Raw genomic sequence first — 22,852 nt, 5'->3', positions numbered from 1 at the left:
AGATCAAGTTAGGTTGTTGGTGAAATGATACCTAGGAACCATATGCTCAATATCATCCATCCCTTAGTTCTGACAGACTTCTACAGATGCTCTGTAGAAAGCATCATGACTGGTTAGATCATGGTTAGATCTGACACAGAGGTTTGAGGGTGGTAGACACAGCCCAGTCCATCACCTTCACAGTGGAAGCAACCACAATGAAAGCATCCACATGAGGCTCTGCCTCAAGAAGGCGGCATCTATCATTAAGGATCCTCACCATCCAGCCCACCCCCTCTTTTCATTGCTACTGTCGGGCAGGAGGTACAGGGGCATGAGTCCCACATGACCAGGCTCAGAAGCAACTACTTTCCCACAACCATCAGGTTATTGAACTGACATAATTAATCTGAAGAAGGGACCCAATTCAAAACATTGTCCGTCCATTTCTCTTCATGGATGTTGCCTGACTTGTTGAGTTCCTCCGGCAATTTATTTTATTATTTTTGCTTCAGACTTTTGCTTATTTTTCCACCTCCAGTTTAAATTCCATTTTGAATATTTTGGAGGACCAAGAACCGAGATTCCAACATCTGAGATTCTAGTGGAATCAGTTGTATGTCCTAAATCAAACTGATTTTGCTTTTGGGGAAGTGGAAAAATGTTTTGCCGTGTGCATGTCATAAATTTCATAAATGCATGAGTCTGCCAGCTGCCAGCAATCATTAGTTTGATCTATCATTGTCCTTGGAAGGAAAAAATGTACAAATCTGCATTAAAAGTGAAGTACCTGTTCAGTTTGATTGAATACAGCCAATGAAGTCTACTGTTCAGTTCATGCTCTTCCCCAAGTTGCTATTAATGCAGATGAAGGTACGCTTTTGAATAACCTTTGTCTCTCCATTGTTTATGATTTTGTACTCTTTGGTCAGTTTGCCACTTCCATACTTATGCCATTTCATGCCCTTATCCACGCAAACCCTCATTCTCTCTGAGATTCATCAATATGCAGCCACCTCATCTCATTCCCAAATCAATCTTTACTGCAATCCATGTTTCAGACTCTTCACAAACACTACCTGCTGGATCTCCTGGTTGATAACCATTTTAACTCCCATTCCCATTCCCACACTGACTTTCCTGCCTTGGGTTGCCTCCATTGCCACATGCAAACTGGAGGTGTAACATCTCGTATTCCACTTGGGTATCTTATGGTATGAACATTGACTGCCCCAATTTTAGGTCCCTTCCCTTATGCCCCACCTGGAATCCCACCTATTTCTCCCCTCCACCCCATCCCGGTACTTTCCCCCCTCAGGCTTCACAATCGTCATCTCTTCAACCCTGCCTCGCACCGGCTGTTCTTATTTCTGTTCCAACCATCTGCCGAACAAAACCCCACCTCCCTTATGTCAACCTATTGCCTGCCGCACTTTGTCCTGACTCTTCCTTTCCAGCTTTCTTCTCTTCTCTTTCCCCCCCCCCCCCCATAATTGGTCTGAAGAATTGGTCTCCAGAGGTGCAGCCTGACCCACTGCGTTACTCCAGAACTCTGAATCACTTTGCGTAAATCAGCATTTGCAGTTCTTTGTTTCTGTGGAAATAACCTTGTCTAGATTACACAAGAAAAGTAGCAGGAGTAGAACCTGCTCTGCCATTCATTCGGTCAGGGTGGGTCACTTTCCTGCACTAGCTGTAATCCTCAATTAACACAATCGCAAAAGATTGTTCTGTCTCTCTTGTATTCTCATGGCAGCTGAGCCTCTGCAACTTCCTTGGGAACAGAATTCCTGAGATTCACTACACTTGATGAAGAGATTTCCTCATCTCCGTCCTAAATGTCTGATCCCTTTTTTTGAAATGGTATCCCTCGTTTCTAGACACCCTAGCCAGGGAGAACATTAACTGCATCATCTCTCTTAAGATCCATTATAATTTGATATTTTTTGATGGGATTACCTGTGAAACTAGTTAACTCAAGTACAGGCAATGACGGCTTATTGTTTTCTCGTACAACATCTCACTCATCCGGGAATCAAGCTGGTAAATTTTGAATGCACTCCCATTATTACAAGTTAATCTTTCAATGAGGAGGCCAAACATTTACACACAATTGTAGATATGGTCTTGCCAGGCCTGTCGTTTAGGGTGGAATGCCTCTGCTTTTTACTGGCAACCTCTTGCAATAAAGGCCAATAAACTTTGTTTATTGCATCTGCATGTTAACCATCAGCTGATAATAAATGTACTTATAAGTGAACCCTTTCTGCACAAGAGAGCCAAGACTGTTCTATTATTATATGTACCAAAACAAAGCAGTGAACTTGCAGCAGTGAGTGATCAACCATCAGTTATTCCTGTCCATTGGGAGACTACTTGCTACACCTCATTGGTGGGTCAGTGCTGCAGACAATGAGCAGCTTCACATATGTGTGTGTTAACATCTTGGATGACCTGGGCTTCGCACATACAGTGCCCTCCATAATGTTTGGGACAAAGACCCATCAATTATTTATTTGCCTCTGTACTCCACAATTTGAGATTTGTAATAGAAAAAATCACATGTGGTTAAAGTGCACATTGTCAGATTTTAATAAAGCCCATTTTTATACATTTTGGTTTCACCATGTAGAAATTACAGCAGTGTTTATACACAGTCCCCCTATTTCAGGGCACCATAATGTTTGGGACACTGTAATGTCATGTAAATGAAAGTAGTCATGTTTAGTATTTTGTTGCATATCCTTTGCATGCAATGACTGCTTGAAGTCTGTGTTTCATGGACATCACCAGTTGCTGGGTGTCTTCTCTGGTGATGCTCTGCCAGGCCTGTATTGCAGCCATCTTTAGCTTATACTTGTTTTGGGGCTAGTCCCCTTCAGTTTTCTCTTCAGCATATAAAAGGCATTCTCAATTGGGTTCAGATCGGGTGATTGACTTGGCCACTCAAGAATTGACCATTTTTTAGTTTTGCAAAACTCCTTTGTTGCTTTAGCAGTATGTTTGGGATCATTGTCTTGTTGTAGAATGAACTGTCGGCCCATGAGTTTTGAGGCATTTGTTTGAACTTGAGCAGATAGGATGTGTCTATACACTTCAGAATTCAGAATTCATTATGTTATTACCATCAGCAGTTGTATCATCAATGAAGATATGTGAGCCAGTACCTTCAGCAGCCATACATGCCCAGGTCATAACACCCCCACCACCGTGTTTCACAGATGAGGTGGTATGCATTGGATCTTGGGCAGTTCCTTCTCTCATCCATACTTTGCTCTTGCCATCACTCTGACATAAGGTAATCTTCGTCTCATCTGTCCACATGACCTTTTTTCCAGAATTGTGGTTGATCTTTTAAGTACTTCTTGGCAAATTGTAACCTGGCCATCCTATTTTTGCAGCTAACCAGTGGTTTGCATCTTGCGGTGTAGCCTCTGTATTTCTGTTCATGAAGTCTTCTGCAGACGGTGGTCATTGACAAATCCACACCTGACTCCTGAAGAGTGTTTCTGATCTGTTGAACAGGTGTTTGGGGATTTTTCTTTAATGTAGAGAGAATTCTTCTGTCATCAGCTGTGGAGGTCTTCCTTGGCCTGCCAGTCCCTTTGCGATTAGTAAGCTCACCTGTGCTCTCGTTCTTCTTAATGATGTTCCAAACAGTTGATTTTGGTAAGCCTAAGGTTTGGCTGATCTCTAACAGTTTTAGTCTTGTTTCTTAGTCTCATTATCCTTCTTTGACTTTCATTGGCACAACTTTGGTTCTCATGTTGATAACAGCAATAAAAGTTTCCAAAGGTGATGGAAAGACTGGAGGAAAGACTAGGTGCTGAGAGCTCTCTTTCACCTGCATTAAGGAGGCAATTAAACACCCCTGAGCAATTACAAACGCCTGTGAAGCCATGTGCCCCAAACATTATGGTGCCCTGAAATGGGGGGACTATGTATAAACACTGCTGTAATTTCTACATGGTGAAACCAAAATGTATAAAAATGGCCTTTTATAAAATCTGACAATATGCACATTAACCACATGTGATTTTTTTTCTATTACAAATCTCAAATTGTGGAGTACAGAGGCAAATAAATAAATAATGGGTCTTTGTCCCAAACATTAAGGAGGGCACTGTAGATGCAATCATGAAGAATGTGCATCAGTGCTTCTATTTTCTGAGATGTTCAAGGCGAATGTGCAAGAGGCTCCCGAGAGTATTGTATATAGTTCAGTCCATCACAGGCACAACCCTCCCCAACAATGATAACATCTACATGAGGCACTGCGTCAGGAAGGGGGCATTTGTTATCAAAAATCCCACCATCTGGGGCATGCCCTCTTCTCACTGCTGCTGTTGAGTAAAGAAGCCTGAAGTCCCACACCATCCGATTTAGGAACAACTACTTTCCTACAGCCAGCAGGTTTTTGAATCCATCCACACAATCCTAATCGTACCTCAGCAACAGAGCCCAGTTTGTTTCTACTGTGTTTTTGCACTAATATCTTGTTTTTGTATGTTTCTCTTCATTGTCATGTATAATCTAGGTATAATTATGTATAATTAGGTTCTGTGAGTTGTCAGTCTACGTACCTCAGATGCTGCTGCAGGCAAGCGTTTTGTTGTACATTTTCCTCATCTTTCTTGCGCTTTTGACGATAAACTCGACTTGACACGGATATCCGGTTCTCCCTGAACATTAAAGCCTTTCAGTCTCTCACCGTTTAAAAAAAATCTACCAAATTTTGCCAGAACATATCGCACTGCCTTGCCCGTGCCTATTTATTTAGTGTGCCTACATTCTCCCTGGTACCTTTGTAGATTCATCCGCAGTATCCATTGTCATTATTTGTTTGTATGTCACACAGCACCTCATATTTCGCTTGGGCAGCTTGCAGCCCAGCGATATGAACATTGACTTCTCCAAATTTAGATAGTTCCTCTGTCCCTCTCTTCCCCTCCCCCTTCCCAGTTCTCCCTCTATCTGTTACTCCAGCATTTTGTGAATAAATCTCCCTCTATCTTCCTGTTAACAATATAACAAACAATATAACAATATAACAACTACAGCATGGAAACAGGCCTGTCCGGCCCTACCAGTCCACGCCGACCATTCTCCCTGACCTAGTCTCATCTACCTGCACTCAGACCATAACCCTCCAATCCCCTCCTATCCATATACCTATCCAATTTACTCTTAAATAATAAAATCGAGCCAGCCTCCACCACTTCCACCGGAAGCCCATTCCATACAGCCACAACCCTCTGAGTAAAGAAGTTCCCCCTCATGTTACCCCTAAACCTTTGTCCCTCAATTCTGAAGCTATGTCCCCTTGTTGGAATCTTCCCCACTCTCAAAGGGAAAAGCCTACCCACGTCAACTCTGTCCGTCCCTCTCAAAATTTTAAAAACCTCTATCAAGTCCCCCCTCAACCTTCTACGCTCCAAAGAATAAAGACCCAACCTGTTCAACCTCTCTCTGTAGCCTAAGTGCTGAAACCCAGGCAACATTCTAGTAAATCTCCTCTGTACCCTCTCCATTTTGTCGACATCCTTCCTATAATTTGGCGACCAGAACTGCACACCATACTCCAGATTCGGCCTCACCAATGCCCTGTACAATTTCAACATTACATCCCAACTTCTATACTCGATGCTCTGATTTATAAAGGCAAGCATACCAAACGCCTTCTTCACCACCCTATCCACATGAGATTCCACCTTCAGGGAACAATGCACAGTTATTCCCAGATCCCTCTGTTCCACTGCATTCCTCAATTCCCTACCATTTACCCTGTATGTCCTATTTTGATTTGTCCTACCAAAATGCAGCACCTCACACTTATCAGCCTTAAACTCCATCTGTCTCCACCTATATCCTTCCTTTGCCCCGCCGCCTTGACATCAGTCCGAAGAAGTGTCTCGACCTGAAACGTCACCCATTCCTTCCCTCCTGAGATGCTGCCTGACCTGCTGAGTTACTCCAGCATTTTGTGAATAAATACCTTCGATTTGTACCAGCATCTGCAGTTATTTTCATACACTGCAACCTTTGATCACTTTGAAAGAAATTGGTCCTACTGCCCATTATCCCATCAAGTGTTCACTAACCTCATTTACCATTAATTAGTCCGTAACCTTCTGTACCTTGGTGATTCAGGTGCCCACCATAACACTACAAAGATGTTGTGGAACTGCCTGCCCTCAACTTGCTTGGGCTGTGTGTTCCAGACTTCTCCCTGTCTCCCACACTCTTGGTGAAAAAATCTCCCTCAGGTCTCAGCTAAATCTTTGTGCGCAGCAGTATAATTTTGCTCCTATAATAGTCAATTCAAAGGTTCAAAGGTTTGTTTATTGTCACGTGTACCAATTAAGGTACAGTGAAACTCGGATTACCATACAGTTAACATAACAGTTAACTACATAAAAGTTAACATAAACATCTGCCACAGCGGATTCCCCACATTCCTCACTGTGATGGAAGGCAATAAAGTCCAAACTTCTTCCTCAATTATGCATGTGAGTAACACTACCACCTTTCAACTATCTTTTCTCTTCATCTACTCCTTCACTGTCTTTCACTTATGGGGTCAGCTATACTACCAAACTCCATCTACATCTGTCTCCCACCTGTTGCATTCTCTGCTGCATTTCTATTCATCACTACAGTTCCCCAGCTAAACAGGTAAAGACTCAAACTGTTCTACTCAACATAAAAACTCTGTGTTAATGCCACTGCATCTACCATTCCTTTTCTCAAGGCTAATCCAGATTTCCCAATTTTAGTTTAGTTTAGAGATACAGTGCATAAACAGGCCATGCGGCCCACCGAGTCCCCACTGACCCGCGATCCCTGCACATTAACCATACACATTAGGGACAATTTTCACTTATACCAGGCCAATTTACATACAAACATGTATGTCCTTACGAGTGTGGGTGTAAACCGAAGATCTTGGAAAAAACCCACGGGTTGAACGTACAAACTCCATACAGACAACACCCAGAGTCGGGATCGAACCTGAGTCTCTGGCACTTCAAATCTAGCGCTACGCCTGTAAGTCTGATCATTTATTTCACCACTAGCTCTCTGAACCGTTTTTATACCATGGCTTGTGCATATTAACTACAAAATGCAAGCCATTACTCACCTAAGCTACTCTGGCAGCACCTCTCAAACCCATAGTCACCAAGAAGAAAAAGGACGACAGGTGCATGGAAATACTATTGCTTACAGGTCCCTCCCCAAGTTGCTTCAGAGCAGGCCGTGCAAGTATGTCCATGTTCCTTCATCACTGGGTGGACATCCTCAAGCCAATGTTGGGCGTGACTTCACCAGATGCATGGCAGGGATGGGTGACACCCTTGGCCATTGTGGGGAAAAGTATCATCCTGCTCTGAAGTGATTCAACTATAACAGGTATAGGATTACCAGTCTATATCATCTTGCAGTGTTTTAGCTTTTGGCATCTGTGCCCTATAACAGGGCCTATTTTTGCTTTTTGTCGATAATAGCCGTGCCTATAACGGAAACCACTTGATTTTTGCGAACCAGTTCTAAAAGTGCAACTTTGATTTGCTTGCAGACTGAAAAAGTTACATTAGCACAGCATTTCCCTGCACGCCGGCGAACTGTAAAGCGAGGCCGGCCCCCTAAACACCACAACAATACTCACCATCAAGACCAGGTCGTCAAGAGGAAAGCAAGGCTAAAAGAGGTATGGAGCTCCTTTATTAAACTTAAATGCACGTTAAAATCTAACTGAATGTAACGTTTTAGTCAATGTCCAAAGTACAAAGTATTGTGTAGGAAGGAACTGCAGATGCTGGTTTTAAACCAAAGATAGACACAAAAAGCTGGAGTAACTCAGCGGGACAGGGAGCGTCTCCGGATGCTGAGAGAAGGAATGGGTGACGTTTCGGGTCGAGACCCTTCTTCAGACTAGTCAGGGGAAAGGGAAATGAGAAATATAGACGACGATGAAGAGATATAGAACAATGAATGAAGGTTATGCAAAAAAAGTAACGATGATAAAGGAAACGGGCCATTGTTTAGCTGTTTGTTGAGTGAAAACGAGACGCTGGTGCGACTTGGGTGGGGGAGGGATGGAGAGAGAGGGAATGCCGGGGCTACTTGAATAGAGAAATCAATATTTACACCACTGGGCTGTCAGCTGCCCACGCGAAATATGAGATGCTGTTCCTCCAATTTGCAGTTAGTCCCGCTCTGACAATGGAGGAGACCTAAGACAGAAAGGTCTGTGTAAGAATGGGAAGGAGAATTAAAGTGTCCAGTAACCGGGACATCAGGCAGGTCCAGGCGGGCTGAGTGAAGGTGTTCAGCGAAACGATCGCCCAGTCTGCATTTGGTCTCGCCGATGTATAAGAGTCCGCATCTTGAACAACGGATACAGTAGATGAGGTTGGAGGAGGTGCAAATGAACCTCTGCCGAACCTGAAAGGACTGTCGGGGTCCCTGGACAGAGTCGAGGGAGGAGGTATAGGGACAGGTGTTGCATCTCCTGCGGTTGCAAGGGAAGGGAGGGGGTGGTTAGGGTGGGAAGGGATGAGTTAACCAGGGAGTGCGGAAAGGGGTGGTGATGGGAAGATGTGATTAGTGGTGGGATCCCATTGGAGGTGGCTAAAATGTTGGAGGATTATGTGTTGTATTGGACGGCTGATGGGGTGAAAGGCAAGGACTGGGGGGGGGGGGGCTCTGTCTCTGTTGCGACTAGGGGGAGGGGGAGCAAGGGCAGAGCTGCTGGGTACGGAGGAGACGTGTGAGGGCCTCATCTATGATGGGAGAGGGGAATTCTTCATAATTCTAGATTTCTCCAAGAGAAGAAACATCCTTTGAGCACCCAGCCCATTATCCCTTTCAGAATATTGTATATTTCATTAAGCTTGGCTTTGTGGCCTCGTAGGCTAAGGTGACCTCCTAGCTTCACCAGGTTAATTTCCGGGATGGCGGGACTGTCATATGATGAAAGAATGGAATGACTGGGCTTGTATTCACTGAAATTTAGAAGGAAGAGGGGGGGATTTTATTGAAGCATATGAAATTATTATGGGATTGGATACGCTAGATGCAGGAAACATGTTCCCGATGTTGGGGGAGTCCAGAACCAGGGATCACAGTTTAAGAATAAGGGGTAGGCCACTTAGGACTGAGATGAGGAAAAACTTTTTCATCCAGAGTTGTAAATTTGTGAAATTCTCTGCCTCAGAAGACAATGGAGGCCGATTCACTGGATGCATCCAAAGGAGAGTTAGATAGAGCTCTTAGGGCTAGCAGAATCAAGGGATATGGGGAGAAGGCAGGATTGTGATGATCAGCCATGATCACATTGAATGGCGGTGCTGGCTCGAAGGACCGATTGGCCTCCTCCTGCACCTAATTTCTATGTACCTATGATTCTTGTAAACTCCAGTGAACAGTTTATTCGAGGGTGATGAGTGAATGGGACTTACTGTAAGTTAAAATAAGGGCAGCAGAGTTTTGAATGATTTAAAGTTGAAGTAGGTGTTCTGCTGGTTTGGAATAGTCCGCTTTAGAGTTGATGCAGGCACGGAAATGGTCTGCAAGAGCACATAATGTGGGGCAGAGGCTGTCAGGTGATGTGATTTGGGTGAAAAAAGGCATTCAACTCCCCCTCCCATTCCCAGTCTGACCTTTCTGTCATGGGCCTCCTCCAGTGCCATAGTGAGGCCCACCGGAAATTGGAGGAACATCACCTCATATTTCGCCTGGGCAGCTTGCAGCCCGGTGGTATGAACATCGACTTCTCCAACTTTAGATAGTTCCTCTGTCCCTCTCTTCCCCTCCTCCTTCCCAGATCTCCCTCTATCTTCCTGTCTACACCTATATCCTTCCTTTGTCCCGCCCCCCTGACATCAGTCTGAAGAAGGGTCTCCACCCGAAACATCACCCATTCCTTCTCTCCTGAGATGCTGCCTGACCTGCTGAGTTACTCCAGCATTTTGTGAATAAATACCTTCGATTTGTACCAGCATCTGCAGTTATTTTCTTATACTATATATCATATTTTCTGTGTGGTGCAGTAATGAAAATTCTGTTTTAACTAGCTCCTAAAACAGTGTGACGATGAGGAACTGATGGAATTAGCTCTCCCCAGACTTACTAAAGTCATCACACTCTGGGAATTTCTGTTGATGAAGGTAAGCATATTCTCATGAATTACTGTACCTGTTATACAAGATGATTCCAAGATTCATGTAACTGGAGTTTCTATTATTTCTTCCACAAAAATAAAATCACCAGAATATACTTTATTTAATCTGAGCTCAACGCTTTTGACTATCTCAGAACTTTCAATATTTGCAAACTTTATGCTGTATTCAGACCTGCAAAGGTTGTTTTTCCTGTATATTTTGTACATTTTGGCATAGAACTATGTTAAAAAAGGATTTCTGTTTTGGGGGCAGATGTAACTAAAGCTATCAGTTGTAATGTTCAAGTAAATTTGGCTACAATATAACTGTTGGTCATGTACTAAATTATGTAAAAGTTTAAAGTGCATGATTATGGTTTCACAATAGGCCAAGTAATCTAAAACCAAAAAGAGAAATATATTAACCTGCTGTTGATTATTTTATTCATTGAACAGCATTGTGCAAAGCGTGCAATATTTTAACGTATGTTGTACTATTTCAGAGGAATATCTTGAATTTTTGAAGATGTATTTGTTACTTAAAGCTGCATTCCTTCCAGGCTCCATTAGAAATAGACAGATAAAATACTGCATGCTATTGCAGACGTATCAGGCTCTGGGAACCCTAAACAAAGAACTACATTTATTTAAAATCCTCGTGTGCATGTGTATATGTGTGCATGTAACCTCCCTCAATTCACAAGTTATTCATAAATCCACCATTTTGCAAGTCTTTCCACCACTATCGCAAACTGGAAATAATGGTGACCGAAACAGAATCCTCGGTGAAAATTGTTAGCAGTACGTCAGCTGTGATGGTATCATGAAAGCTGCCACCCCTGTGGTGCTGTACTCAAAATGGTGGACCTAGTAATTAAGGTGAGGAGTTCTGACTTTTCTTCCTAATTGCTTCTTCTCCCCCCTCCCCTCTCTCCTTAACAAAAAAATCGTGCTTAAATCAGAGGGAATAATGTGTGCCGTCTGTCTCTAGTCTGGTTAATGACCTTTAATCTTTAGTTAAAGTTAATATATCCTTTAATCTTGCATTGGATACAAACCTACCCTCAACCAAAATCATCTTGGATAATTGCCAGTATTTGTACTCATTAAGTCTCTCTGGTGGATGACTTCCTCCCAGCCTGATGGTCCCTTTGTGTGCAGTCCACTCTGGGTATGGCATTTGCATGGTAGTTCTGTAATGCTACTATTACTCTTCTCACACTGCCACATTTCTTTCAGCTTATAAACAATGATAAACACAGGTTTTGTTACTGACAGGATTACATTCATTGAGATTTTAAATGGTTTCTGAATAGCACGTATCGAATCCTTCCCATATCTTGGCGGATCCAGCAAAACAAGAAATAATAGTAAATGTAATCAATGAGTTTTCATTTGATAAAGACGGCAGATTAATATTCAAGATGTAGCACATTAGATCGGTTGAATCATTATATCATAATATCAGTTTGTCCTTTCTATTTGTAGATAATAACTTGTTTCAGTCCCTTCATATTTTTTTTCTTTATATTCGATATCTTCAGCTGGGTTGAATGTTTCCGAGCAGATCTTGTATTTCTGGTTACATGTACAATAATCATCGAATTAGCATAGGTGGACGACATACTATCATACTATTAGCCATTATTTTTCTCGGAGCCCATTGTGAAGGAATGCTCCTTTAAGGTTGTACAAACTTCCAAAGGGTGTTTTATTTTCTAAGTTGTCTGCTTTGGAAAAAATTGTTGATGTGAATTGTTGGGAAACTAGTGCATATATCTTTTTTTCGTGGGCAACAGCTTTGAAATGCCACTATGCTGAACAAATGTAATGTATACATACCCTTTTGTGATGTGCAGTTGGATCTTAAAAATCTTAATGTCTGGTAAATTCTCTTATAAAAATCAAATTCTTATACTTAATGCTGAACCCCTAGGTGGAAAAAGGACGACCCACCAGACCACAGTTTCAAGATGTATATAGAGAGTTTGAAATGCTGCATAAACATGTGAAGAAAATGGCTGAAGAGCACTTAAGTAATTCCATTCGAATGCTAAATCCTCAACAGCCCCTACAGATTTCTAGTCTGCAGGTAAATAAATGCTTCCGGAGGTGTTAATAGGACAAGCAATGTTAAGATCTCAGATAAAGTGACTTTTCTTCCAATTTTTCTGCATCTGTCAATCCTTTTGCATGATTGCAATGAGAATTGTCAAATATACTTCAAAATAATTCTGAAATATATTCCTTAAGATTTGTTGCATTTTCCTTTTGTTACTAGCTGCCGATTGTTTTGCTATGTGAATATTTTGGTCCTTGTCAACTACCAGTCACTTTATTGTTTAGTACATCTAAAATAATTTTCGGCTGGACGATTTTGTGTTGTTGGGAGCCTGTTTTATCTTTAGCTGCAATTCAATTGGCGGCACAGTGGTGCAACGGTAGAGTTGCTGCCTTACAGCGAATGCAGTGCCGGAGACTCGGGTTCGATCCTGACTACGGGTGCCGTCTGTACGGAGTTTGTACGTTCTCCCCGTGACCTGCGTGGGTTTTCTCCGAGATCTTCGGTTTCCTCCCACATTCCAAAGACGTACAGGTTTGTAGGTTAATTGGCTGGGCAAATCTAAAAATTGTCCCTAGTGTGTGTAGGATAGTGTTAGTGTGCGGGGATCGCTGGGCAGCGCGGACCCGGTGGGCCAAAGGGCCTGTTTCTGCGCTGTATCTCTAAATCTAAATCTAAACATAAATCTAGCTCATGAGAGCTACATTTTAAGTGTGAATATCGGAATGAGATGCAGATTAAATGGCTCAACCCAATGAGCTGTGGATGAAGTAACAATATCGTACCAATCATTGTTCCAGCAATTTCCAAGATGAATCACCATAAAACGCATCCACCAAGTTACACCTGAGCAACTCTTACTCACTGCGTTATTCCTTTAAACGTTGAAGGTGCTGCAATATTGCTCTTCTAACCATCATTTCGGACAGAGAATTTGTCTTTGATGGGCCAGTGTCTTCTGTTTTTTCAGCTAAGCATGTGACGGGTCCAGACTTTATTATGTCAGTGTGTTCTTGGCTGACTTTCAAGTTTCTATTTTGGGAAACCTGAGCTCTCAAATTCTGACGCGTAACTTCCACCAAGTTCTGACCTTCACTCAAGCAGCTTCTTCCATCGTCATTGGTTTAGGCAATTATTTAACACCACTAGTATTTATACAGCAATTTAAAATGCAATTATTTCAATATTCCCAGGTGCTTTTTGCAGTGTTGCCAAACAAAATTTGACCCTAACCCACACTAAACAGATGACCAAATGCTTTTTCCGAAAAATAGGTTTTAGAGAGTATCTAAAAGGAGAACAATGACAGAAAGGGACTGAAAAAGTGACTTAAGAAGAGGCAGAAATTGGAACCTTGACAGATGAAGCTATACTGCCAATGAGCATAAGAGACGTTAGAATTGAAGGAATACAGAGCTATCGATCTGGAGTGAACATAAAACACAGAACAGTGTAGGCGGCACGGTAGCGCAGCGGTAGAGTTGCTGCTTTACAGCGAATGCAGCGCCGGAGACTCAGGTTCGATCCTGACTACGGGTGCTGCACTGTAAGGAGTTTGTACGTTCTCCCCGTGACCTGCGTGGGTTTTCTCCGAGATCTTCGGTTTCCTCCCACACTCCAAAGACGTACAGATATGTAGGTTAATTGGCTGGGTAAATGTAAAAATTGTCCCTAGTGGGTGTAGGATAGTGTTAATGTACGGGGATCGCTGGGCGGCACGGACTTGGTGGGCCAAAAAGGCCTGTTTCCGGCTGTATATATATGATGATATGATAGTGCAACACAATGTTTGTGCTGAACATGATGCCTATCTGAATTGATCTTATCTGCCTGTACATGATCCATATCCCTCTATTCCCTGCACTTCCACCGTGCTTATCTAAAAGCCTCTTAAACACCACTATCGTATCTGCCTCACCACCACCCCTGGCAGCACCTTCCAGGCCCCCATCCCCCTCTGTGAAAAAAACCTGCCCCACACATCTCCTTTAAACTTTCTCTCACCTTTTAGCTATGCCCTCTCATGTTGAAGATTTCCACCTGGGGAAAAAGGTTCTGACTGTCTATCCTATCTATGTCTCTCCTGGTGTAATATACTTCTATCAAATCTCCCCTCAACCTCTGGCGCTCCAAAGAAAACAATTCAGTTTATCCAACTTCTCCCTGTAGCTGGAACTCACTAATCCAGGCAGCTGGACTGGACTGGAGGAGTTCAAAAATAGTGTGTTTTGAGAACAAAAATTCTTATTTTAAAATGGACTCATTATCAAGTCAAGTTGAGTTTATTGTCCTTTGCAGCGTTGCAGGCACATGGAATTGAACACACAAAAACAAATTATATGTAGTTTCCAAAACCTCTAATTGTTTGATACTAATATGAATTAATGTTATTCAAAAATCTACAGTAATTAAATATTTGCCATTGTTGGGGGATCTACTGTAATCACTGGTACATGAGTTATCCAGTCAAATCCCACTCCTGTTTTCTTCCTAAACTTTCTATTCTTTCTTAAAATAGACATGTATTTATCTTCAGTTTAGTTTAGAAATACAGCATGGAAACGGGCCCTTCGGCCCAAGTCTGCACAGACCAATGATCATCTGTACACGAGTTCTATCCTACACACCAGGGACAATTTACTGAAGCCAATTGCCTCCAAACCAGCATGACTATGGAGTGTGGGAGGAAACCGGAGTACCCAGAGAAAACCCATGCAGTCACTGGGAGCATGTACAAACTCTGCAGACAGCACCCAAGGTCAGGATTGAATCTGGCGCTATAAGGCAGCAACTCTACCACTGTGCCACCATGCCACCCATAACTTCACTGTTTCCATCCTTAGCCCTTTATTACAAGCATACGGTTTTATGAATGACTTACAGTGAGGGGTGATACAATAGCACAGCGGCGGAGTTGCTACCTTGTATGCCTTAATGAGACCCAGGTTCAATCCTGTCCTGGGGTGCTGTGTGTACAGAGTTTGTACGTTCTCCCTGTGACCGCGTGGGTGGGTGCTCTGGTTTTCTCACACATCCCAAGGATGTGTGGATTTGTAGGCTTCCATAAATTGCCCCTAGTGTGTAGGATGGGAAGCTGTGATAACATAGAACTAGTGTGTGGGTAATTGTTGGTCGGTGTGCAGAAGAGCTTGTTTCCTGATATGGCCAGCTGGTGTGAACCACCTGTTGCTCACACCTCTCAATCATTAAAATGGCAGTAACTGAGTTTCCAGCAAAGCTGTTTGTTACCACTGAGCCTGAACAGAAACGCCTGTCTTTTCTTGCTATTTAGGCCTTGCTGGCTACTTTTGTTGTTTAAATTAAAACATATATACAAAAATGAGTTGGAAAGAACTGCAGATGCTGGTTTAAATCGAAGGTAGACACAAAATGCTGGAGTAACTCAGCGGGTCAGGCAGCATCTCTGGAGCGAAGGAATGGGTGACGTTTCGGGTCGAGACCCTTCTTCAGACTGATTCTCCAGCATTTTGTGTCTACAAAAATGAGTTGGCAAATATAGTTTTGTCATACTCCACTCTTCAAAAAATCTAACGACTACATAGATTTATTTTCTTGTCGCTGTAGTTCATATCATATCATATCATATCATATATATACAGCCGGAAACAGGCCTTTTCGGCCCTCCAAGTCCGTGCCGCCCTGCAATACCCGTACATTAACACTATCCTACACCCACTAGGGACAATTTTTACATTTACCCAGCCAATTAACCTACATACCTGTACGTCTTTGGAGTGTGGGAGGAAACCGAAGATCTCGGAGAAAACCCACGCAGGTCACGGGTCTAGCATTGTTTTCTTTTAAGAAGAGTTTCAGGAGCACCCACTTGTCATCTTTACTCAATGAATCATATAACCGATTGAAATTGATTAAAATGTTATCATGAAAGTTTCACATGGTGTAAATACTTTGCATTTGAAGGTTTACTTTGTGTCATATTACATGTAACTGGAGAGCACCTCCTTGTTTCAGGAACGGTGAAATCATTTATTACGAATCAGTAAATAGATGTATACCACTGCAATCATTTTCAGGCATGTGAATTTTCTGCGTTTCGGCGGATTTCCGCGTTTTTAAAATCCATTTTCCGCGTTTTTCACGTTGCCAAAATCGCGCTTACCAACGGAGAAATCGGGTCGAAAAAAGAAAAAAAAGAAAAGAAGCGATGTATGTAATGAATACTAGGGTCCCGCTAGAGGTCGCTAGGGGTGCCGCGAGAAATCCCCCCGCCCTGGAAGTCTCTCCGAAAATGTGGCACCACAGGCTGGGCAAGGCAGCCAATCTCGACCTCATCTGGACTTCCATGGGCGATCGGTGGGTTGAATTTGCAACCTGCGGCCGGGGCTCTGGAACTCCAGGCCAGCTGGAGCCAGCACATCTACTCCCATAGCTGACTTCCTTGGCGTGCTGGATAAACTAGCAAAGCTCTGGAACCAAGAGTGCCAGAAAATCAGTGGTGGAACTGTAATGAGTACATATTGAATTTAAGTGCAAGATTATATAACTAAATTAATTAAGACGGGGTTAAAATATAAAACACAGCGGAAAAGTCAATTACTACCTTTTTGGGCTGAATATCAATTAATGTGTGAATTTACTTCAACATGTTATTAGTGACATATTCACGTTATTTTGTAATGTCTGTTTTTACTTTGAAATGCACTAAAAGAGCCTTGAAACGGGTAATTTTGTGTAAATTTTCAAAAGTGTTCCAATTTTTTGAGCCCCGCTAGTGCTCAGCTCTTTTCCTCTCTTTTTTTTAACCTCACTCACATGCCTGCATTTTATGAATTGAATAGAAAGAAATTCTAACCCCTGATGTATTTTTTTGCTATAAACTTTCCAGGTTGCCGAGTCGCTGGGAATAACTGAGCACATGAATAAAGAAAATCAGCAAGATGCAAGCATGGCTGTGGCCTACAAATTAGTGACTGCCGATGACCAAAACCATAACAATTCACCAGCAGAGAAACATGTCATGGAGGTATCTGAAACTTCAACATTCAATGTAAAGCTTCAGTTAGTTAGCACAGTTGCTGATATTGCAACAGGACACAAACAGTTTTCATTCAGAAAAATGATAACGTTTGATTTCTGTAAATCTTTTAACTGGAAGAAATAGGAATTTAGATTCAGTGAATTGCTAATTACAAAAACAGCCAAGTGGAATGGTCCAAACTGATAATGTTATGAATTTTTAAATCTGTATTTTTTAATTTTACGGTACCTTAAATCAGCGTTTTGGATCAGACTGTTCAGATTCCCTCTTGTGTTTGATCCTGAGCTGAGTGTCTCTCTGTATCCACTTAATATAGTCTGGTTTGATTGCAATGCAGAATGAAAATGCCTCAACTAAACATAGAATTGCATTTTTATTGTAAGAGCACAAAATAGCGAAAGGGTAGAGAAGACACAGGTGTCTTGGAAGGCAGCACAGTGGCGCAGCTGGTAGAGCCCCTGCCTCACAGCGCCGGAGACCCGAGTTCAATCCAGTCTTCGGGTGCTGTCTGCGCAGAATACACACCTCCGGGTGCTCTGGCTTCCTCCCACATCCCAAAGACGTGCGGGTTTGTCAGTTAATTGGCTTCTGTAAGTTGCCCCTAGTGTCTAGGGAGTGGATGTAAAAGTGGGACAACATAAATCTAGTACAAATGGGCGATTGATGGTCGGTGTGCACTAGGTGGGCTGAAAGGCCTGTACCATGCTGCATCTCTAAACTACACTAAGAATAAAATCTATATTAATTAAGTCTTTTTTCAAAAAGCTAACAAATGTCAATGCTGTAGATGTTAATAAGAATGCACATGATTATGAACTGCTGAACAACATGGAGCTATATTGATTTATTTGTGAAAAGGGTGTGAATGCTAATGACAAAGCCAGCATTGAAACGCTTCCTAATTGCTCATGCAGCGATGGGGTTAGCATTAAGGTCATAAGTGATAGGAGTAGATTCAGGCCATTCGACCCATCAAGTCTACTCCGCCATTCAATCACGGCTGATCTCTCTCTTCCTCCGAACCCCATTCTCCCGCCTTCTCGCCATAACCTGACACCTGTACTAATCAAGCATCTATGCCTTAAAAATATCCACTGACTTGGCCTCCACAGCCTTTTGTGGCAGAGAATTCCACCGATTCACCACCCTCTGACTAATGAAATTTCTCCTCATCTCCTTCCTGAAAGAACATCTTTTAATTCTGAGGCTATGACCTCTACTCCTAGACTCTCCCACTAGTGGAACCATCCTCTCCACATCCACTCTGTCCAAGCCTTTCACTATTCTGTATGTTTCAATGAGGCCCCTCCCCATTCTTCTAAACTCCAGCGAGTACAGGCCCAGTGCCGACAAACGCTCATCATATGTTAACCCACTCATTCCTGGGATCATTGTTGTAAACCTCCTCTGGACCCTCTCCAGAGCCAGCACATCCATCCTCAGATATGGTGCCCAAAATTGTTCACAAAATTCCAAATAATATTACATTGAAGCACTGCAGTCCATCTGCTGAAGATGCATCCAGAGTGCTTTAGCCCAGCAATATGAAGGACTTGCAATGTCTAGCTCAGGTTGTGCACATCCTGGAAGGAAACTTACAGCGGCAGCGCTCAATACACATGCTTCCCTTCCACGACGTGCTAGAAGTAGTCGATTTCGAGAATTTGATCCTGCAAATTAATTGAATTATTCAGGAAGGAGTCTAGCAAAGCTGATAAACATTTTACTTTCAGCCTGCCGAGTCCACACCGACCAGCAATCCCTGCACGTTCACACTATCCTACACATACTAGGGACAATTTATACTTCGACCAACCCAATTAACTTACAAATCTGTATGTCTTTGGAGTGTGGGAGGAAACCGAAGATCTCGGAGAAAACCGTCATGGGGAGAACATACAAACTCCGCACAGACAGCACCCGTAGTCAGGATGGAACCCGGTGTTGCTAGCACTGTTCGGCAGCAACTCTACCGCTCAGCCACTGTGCCGCCAGATTTATCAGAATCAGTCAATTTATTGGCCTTATCTGATGAACCAGCAGTGGAAGATTTAAATTCTAGTTTCCCCACCTAAACCTCTCTGCCTTTCTACTTTGCTCCTTGATAAATCATCTCAAAATCTGGTGTTTTGACCAAGCTCATGGTCACCTTCCCTGATGTCTCCTCTCCTCTCCTCCAAGGCAGACTTTGTTGAGTAATTCACTCAGGAGCACTTTGGAGCATTTGATTAGAAACTTGGAAAAATAGGTGCAAGAGTAGGCCATTCGGCCCTTTGAGCCAACATGATCATGGCTGATCATCTAAAATCAGTACCCTGTTCCTGCTTTTTCCCCATACCCCTTAATTCCTTTAGCCCTAAGAGCTCAATCTAACTCTCTTGAAAACATCCAGTGAATTGGCCTCCACTGCCTTCTGTGGCAGAGAATTCCACAGATTCACAACTGTCTGTGTGCAAAAGTTTTTCCTCATCTCAGTCCTAAATGGCCTACCCTGTATTGTTAAACTGTGACCCCTGGTTCTGGACTCCCCTAACATTGGGAACATTTTTCCTGCATCTAGCCTGTCCAACCCTTTAAGAATTTTATACGTTTCTATAAGATCCCCTCTCATCCTTCATTATGTTGCTGTTCAAAGCTGCTGTGTTGTTAGAGTTTGAAGGAAAACAAAAATAATTTGCTCTTTTCTGCTGCTTTTGGCTTGCAAAATCGGAGATTTGTCTTTCTCTCGTACATTGCTTCTATTGACAGAACTAAACTTTTATTTGCATTTATTGCAGGTACTATCACAATGTTTAAGAAACTTTTAAATAGGTACATTGGTAGGACAGGTTTAGAGGAATATGGGCCAAGTGCAGGCAGGTGGGACTAGAGTAGATGGGGCTTGTTAGTCGACGTGGGCAAGTTGGGCGGAAGGGGCTGTTTCCGCGCTGTATGACTGTGTGTTTATTATTGTATGCATCATTCATATGTTAATCAGCAGCCTTTAGTGTTATTTAAAATAAAATATTCTTTTATGATAATCCTCTCTTGGGAAATGTTGCGAAACGTATAATTACTTCATTTTATTTTTTAAATGATCTCTTTGGTCTTTCAGCAAGATTTTGGACCATTATCCCCTTCGTCAAAACGAATGAAGATCGATGACTCAATAGCAGGAACCGAAAATAACTTGAACCAAAATGGGGTAGAAATAACTGGTGAAGTACATTTAGAAAGCTTAACTAATGCAACAGGTATATGACTTTATAATTTAGTAGATGTTATGGTGCAGTGTATTTGCTGAGGAAGGCAGATTATGAAGCCCTGCTAAAAGATGTATTTGTTCTTCAGACCATTTTGCAGTAGGGGGTTTCAGAAATTTGAGTTTTAACCACTTGGTCCCATAATAAAAGATAAAGCATGTTATAATTAACCAAACCATGACCACTATAAGAAGATTTCTAGCACAAGGCCATGAATAACTTGCACTAACCCATGAAGACTGCCACTTCTCAGATTGGATGCAGGACAAAACAACATTTGGCACTTTTATGTCTTCATTCCCTTGTCATAAACATAATCGGGAGCCACTCTCACCCACATTCCCTCCTCTCCACTCTCTGTTCAGGAAGAAGATATAAAAGTTTGTACCATCAGATTCAAGGGCAGTTACTTCATGGCTGTTAGCAGATTCTTGAATTGACTATGTTTAATATCTAAGGTAGACAGACACAAAATGCTGGAGTAACTCAGCGGGTCAGGCAGCATCTCTGGAGAGAAGAAATAGGTGACGTTTTGGGTCGAGACCCTTTATCAGACGGAGTCAGAAGAAGGGTCTCGACCCGAAACGTCACCAATTCCTTCTCTCCAGAAATGCTGCCTGACCCACTGAGTTACTCCAGCATTTTGTGTCTCCCTTCGATTTAAACCAGCATCTGCAGTTATTTTTCCTACATATGTTTAATATCTACTATGTTTACATATCTGTTGTGCTGCTACAAGTAAGGATTTCATTGTTCGATGTGGGATGTATAATGAAACACTCTTCACCTCTCAGCTCAGGATGAATTCCTGATCTTTCGGCCTACCTCGCTGTGGTCTTTGCACTTTTTCATCTGCACTTTCTCTGCAGTGTAACACCATATTCTGAATTCTGTTCATTTTCTCTTTTTGCACCCTATTGAATTTGTGCATGTGATTGTAATCGTGTATGGATGATTTGTCTGGACAGCAGAGAAAACAAAGATCTTCATTATCTCTGTACAGGTGACAATAATAAACCATATGCCCCTTTGACAATTCTGGTAAGAATTCATTTTGACTCAAAAAGATGAGGATTTATGACCAATAGGAGCTGGATTATCACTGCATACACTATTTACACTTGGGACCCTTGCGTGATTAGCTGAGGTAGACTTTCTAAAAAGATAAAAGTTTTTCAATCCAATCTATCTGGGTTATTTTTTAGAAATAATAATAATAATAATAATGCATTACATTTATATAGCGCTTTTCAAACACTCAAAGACGCTTTACAGGGATTACTAGAACATAGAGAAGAAAATAAATAGATAAATAAGTAAACGAACAGAAAAAGGAGACAGAAGGTGAGGTGACGGTCAGTGATTGAAGGCAGTGCTGAACAGGTGAGACTTCAGTGATGTTTTGAATGTGGTGAGTGAGGAGGGTAGGGGTAGTGAGTTCCAGAGGGTGGGAGCATCGATGGAGAAAGCCCTGTCCCCCAGGATCTGAGTTTGGTCCGGATGAGGGGGGACAGGAGGTTGGCAGCAGCAGAGCGGAGGGTGCAGGTGGGAGTGTGCCTGTGGAGGAGGTCAGTCAGGTAGGATGGGGCCAGGTTATGGAGGGCTTTGTAGGTCATGAGGAGGATTTTGTACTGGATTCTCTGGGGGATGGGGAGCCAGTGGAGCTTGTAAAGGACGGGGGTGATATGGTCACGGATCGGGGAGTGGGTGAGTAGACGGGCAGCGGAGTTTTGAATGTATTGAAGTTTACTGATGATTTTTGAGGGTGAGCCATAGAGGAGGCTGTTGCAGTAGTCCAGACGGGAGGTGATGAAGGCGTGTATGAGGGTTTCTGCAGCTGTGGAGGAGAGGGATGGACGGAGACGGGCGATGTTTTTGAGGTGGAAGAAGGCTGTCTTTGTGATGTATTTGATGTGTTTGTCGAAGGAGAGGGTTTGATCAAAGATGATTCCAAGATTCCGGATGTGAGGGGAGGTGGATACTGGGAGACCATCAATATTGAGGATGAAGTTTTGGGTGGATTTGGTGAGCGTTTTTGGACCAATGATGATGATTTCAGATTTGTTGCAGTTGAGTTTGAGGAAATTTGATTGAAGCCAAGATTTTATTTCAGTGATGCAGTTTGTCAGTGTAGAGTGTGTGGTGGTGGAGATTGACTTGGTGGAGATGAGGAGCTGGATATCATCAGCGAAGCAGTGGAAGTTGAGACCATGACGGCGGATTAATTGACCAAGGGGGAACAGGTAGATGAAGAGGAGGGGGCCAAGGACTGAGCCTTGGGGGACACCTTGGGGGAGGGGAGCGGTGGGGGATTTACAGTTGTTAATGGAGATGAACTGGTGCCTGTCAGAGAGGTAAGATTTGATCCAGGATAGGGCTGTGCCGGT

At 42.7% G+C, this 22,852-nt stretch overlaps 1 protein-coding gene across 1 annotated transcript in view; it reads left to right on the top strand.

Annotated features, from left to right (window-relative positions):
* The window catches only part of znf839 (zinc finger protein 839), a 40,769-nt gene that overhangs the window by 13,621 nt on the left and 4,296 nt on the right, over positions 1 to 22,852 (top strand). The window contains exons 3-7 of the mRNA XM_078406016.1: positions 7,556 to 7,687; positions 10,056 to 10,148; positions 12,078 to 12,233; positions 17,071 to 17,208; positions 20,318 to 20,456. Coding sequence (XP_078262142.1) covers positions 7,556 to 7,687; positions 10,056 to 10,148; positions 12,078 to 12,233; positions 17,071 to 17,208; positions 20,318 to 20,456 — 658 coding nt within the window. The remainder of the gene's footprint in view (positions 1 to 7,555; positions 7,688 to 10,055; positions 10,149 to 12,077; positions 12,234 to 17,070; positions 17,209 to 20,317; positions 20,457 to 22,852) is intronic.

This window comes from Rhinoraja longicauda, chromosome 10 (assembly GCF_053455715.1).
Source record: "Rhinoraja longicauda isolate Sanriku21f chromosome 10, sRhiLon1.1, whole genome shotgun sequence".
NCBI classification, from domain to species: domain Eukaryota; kingdom Metazoa; phylum Chordata; class Chondrichthyes; order Rajiformes; family Arhynchobatidae; genus Rhinoraja; species Rhinoraja longicauda.
The sequence above is the reverse complement of the archived record's forward strand: the minus strand, read 5'-3'. Positions and strand labels throughout refer to the sequence as shown.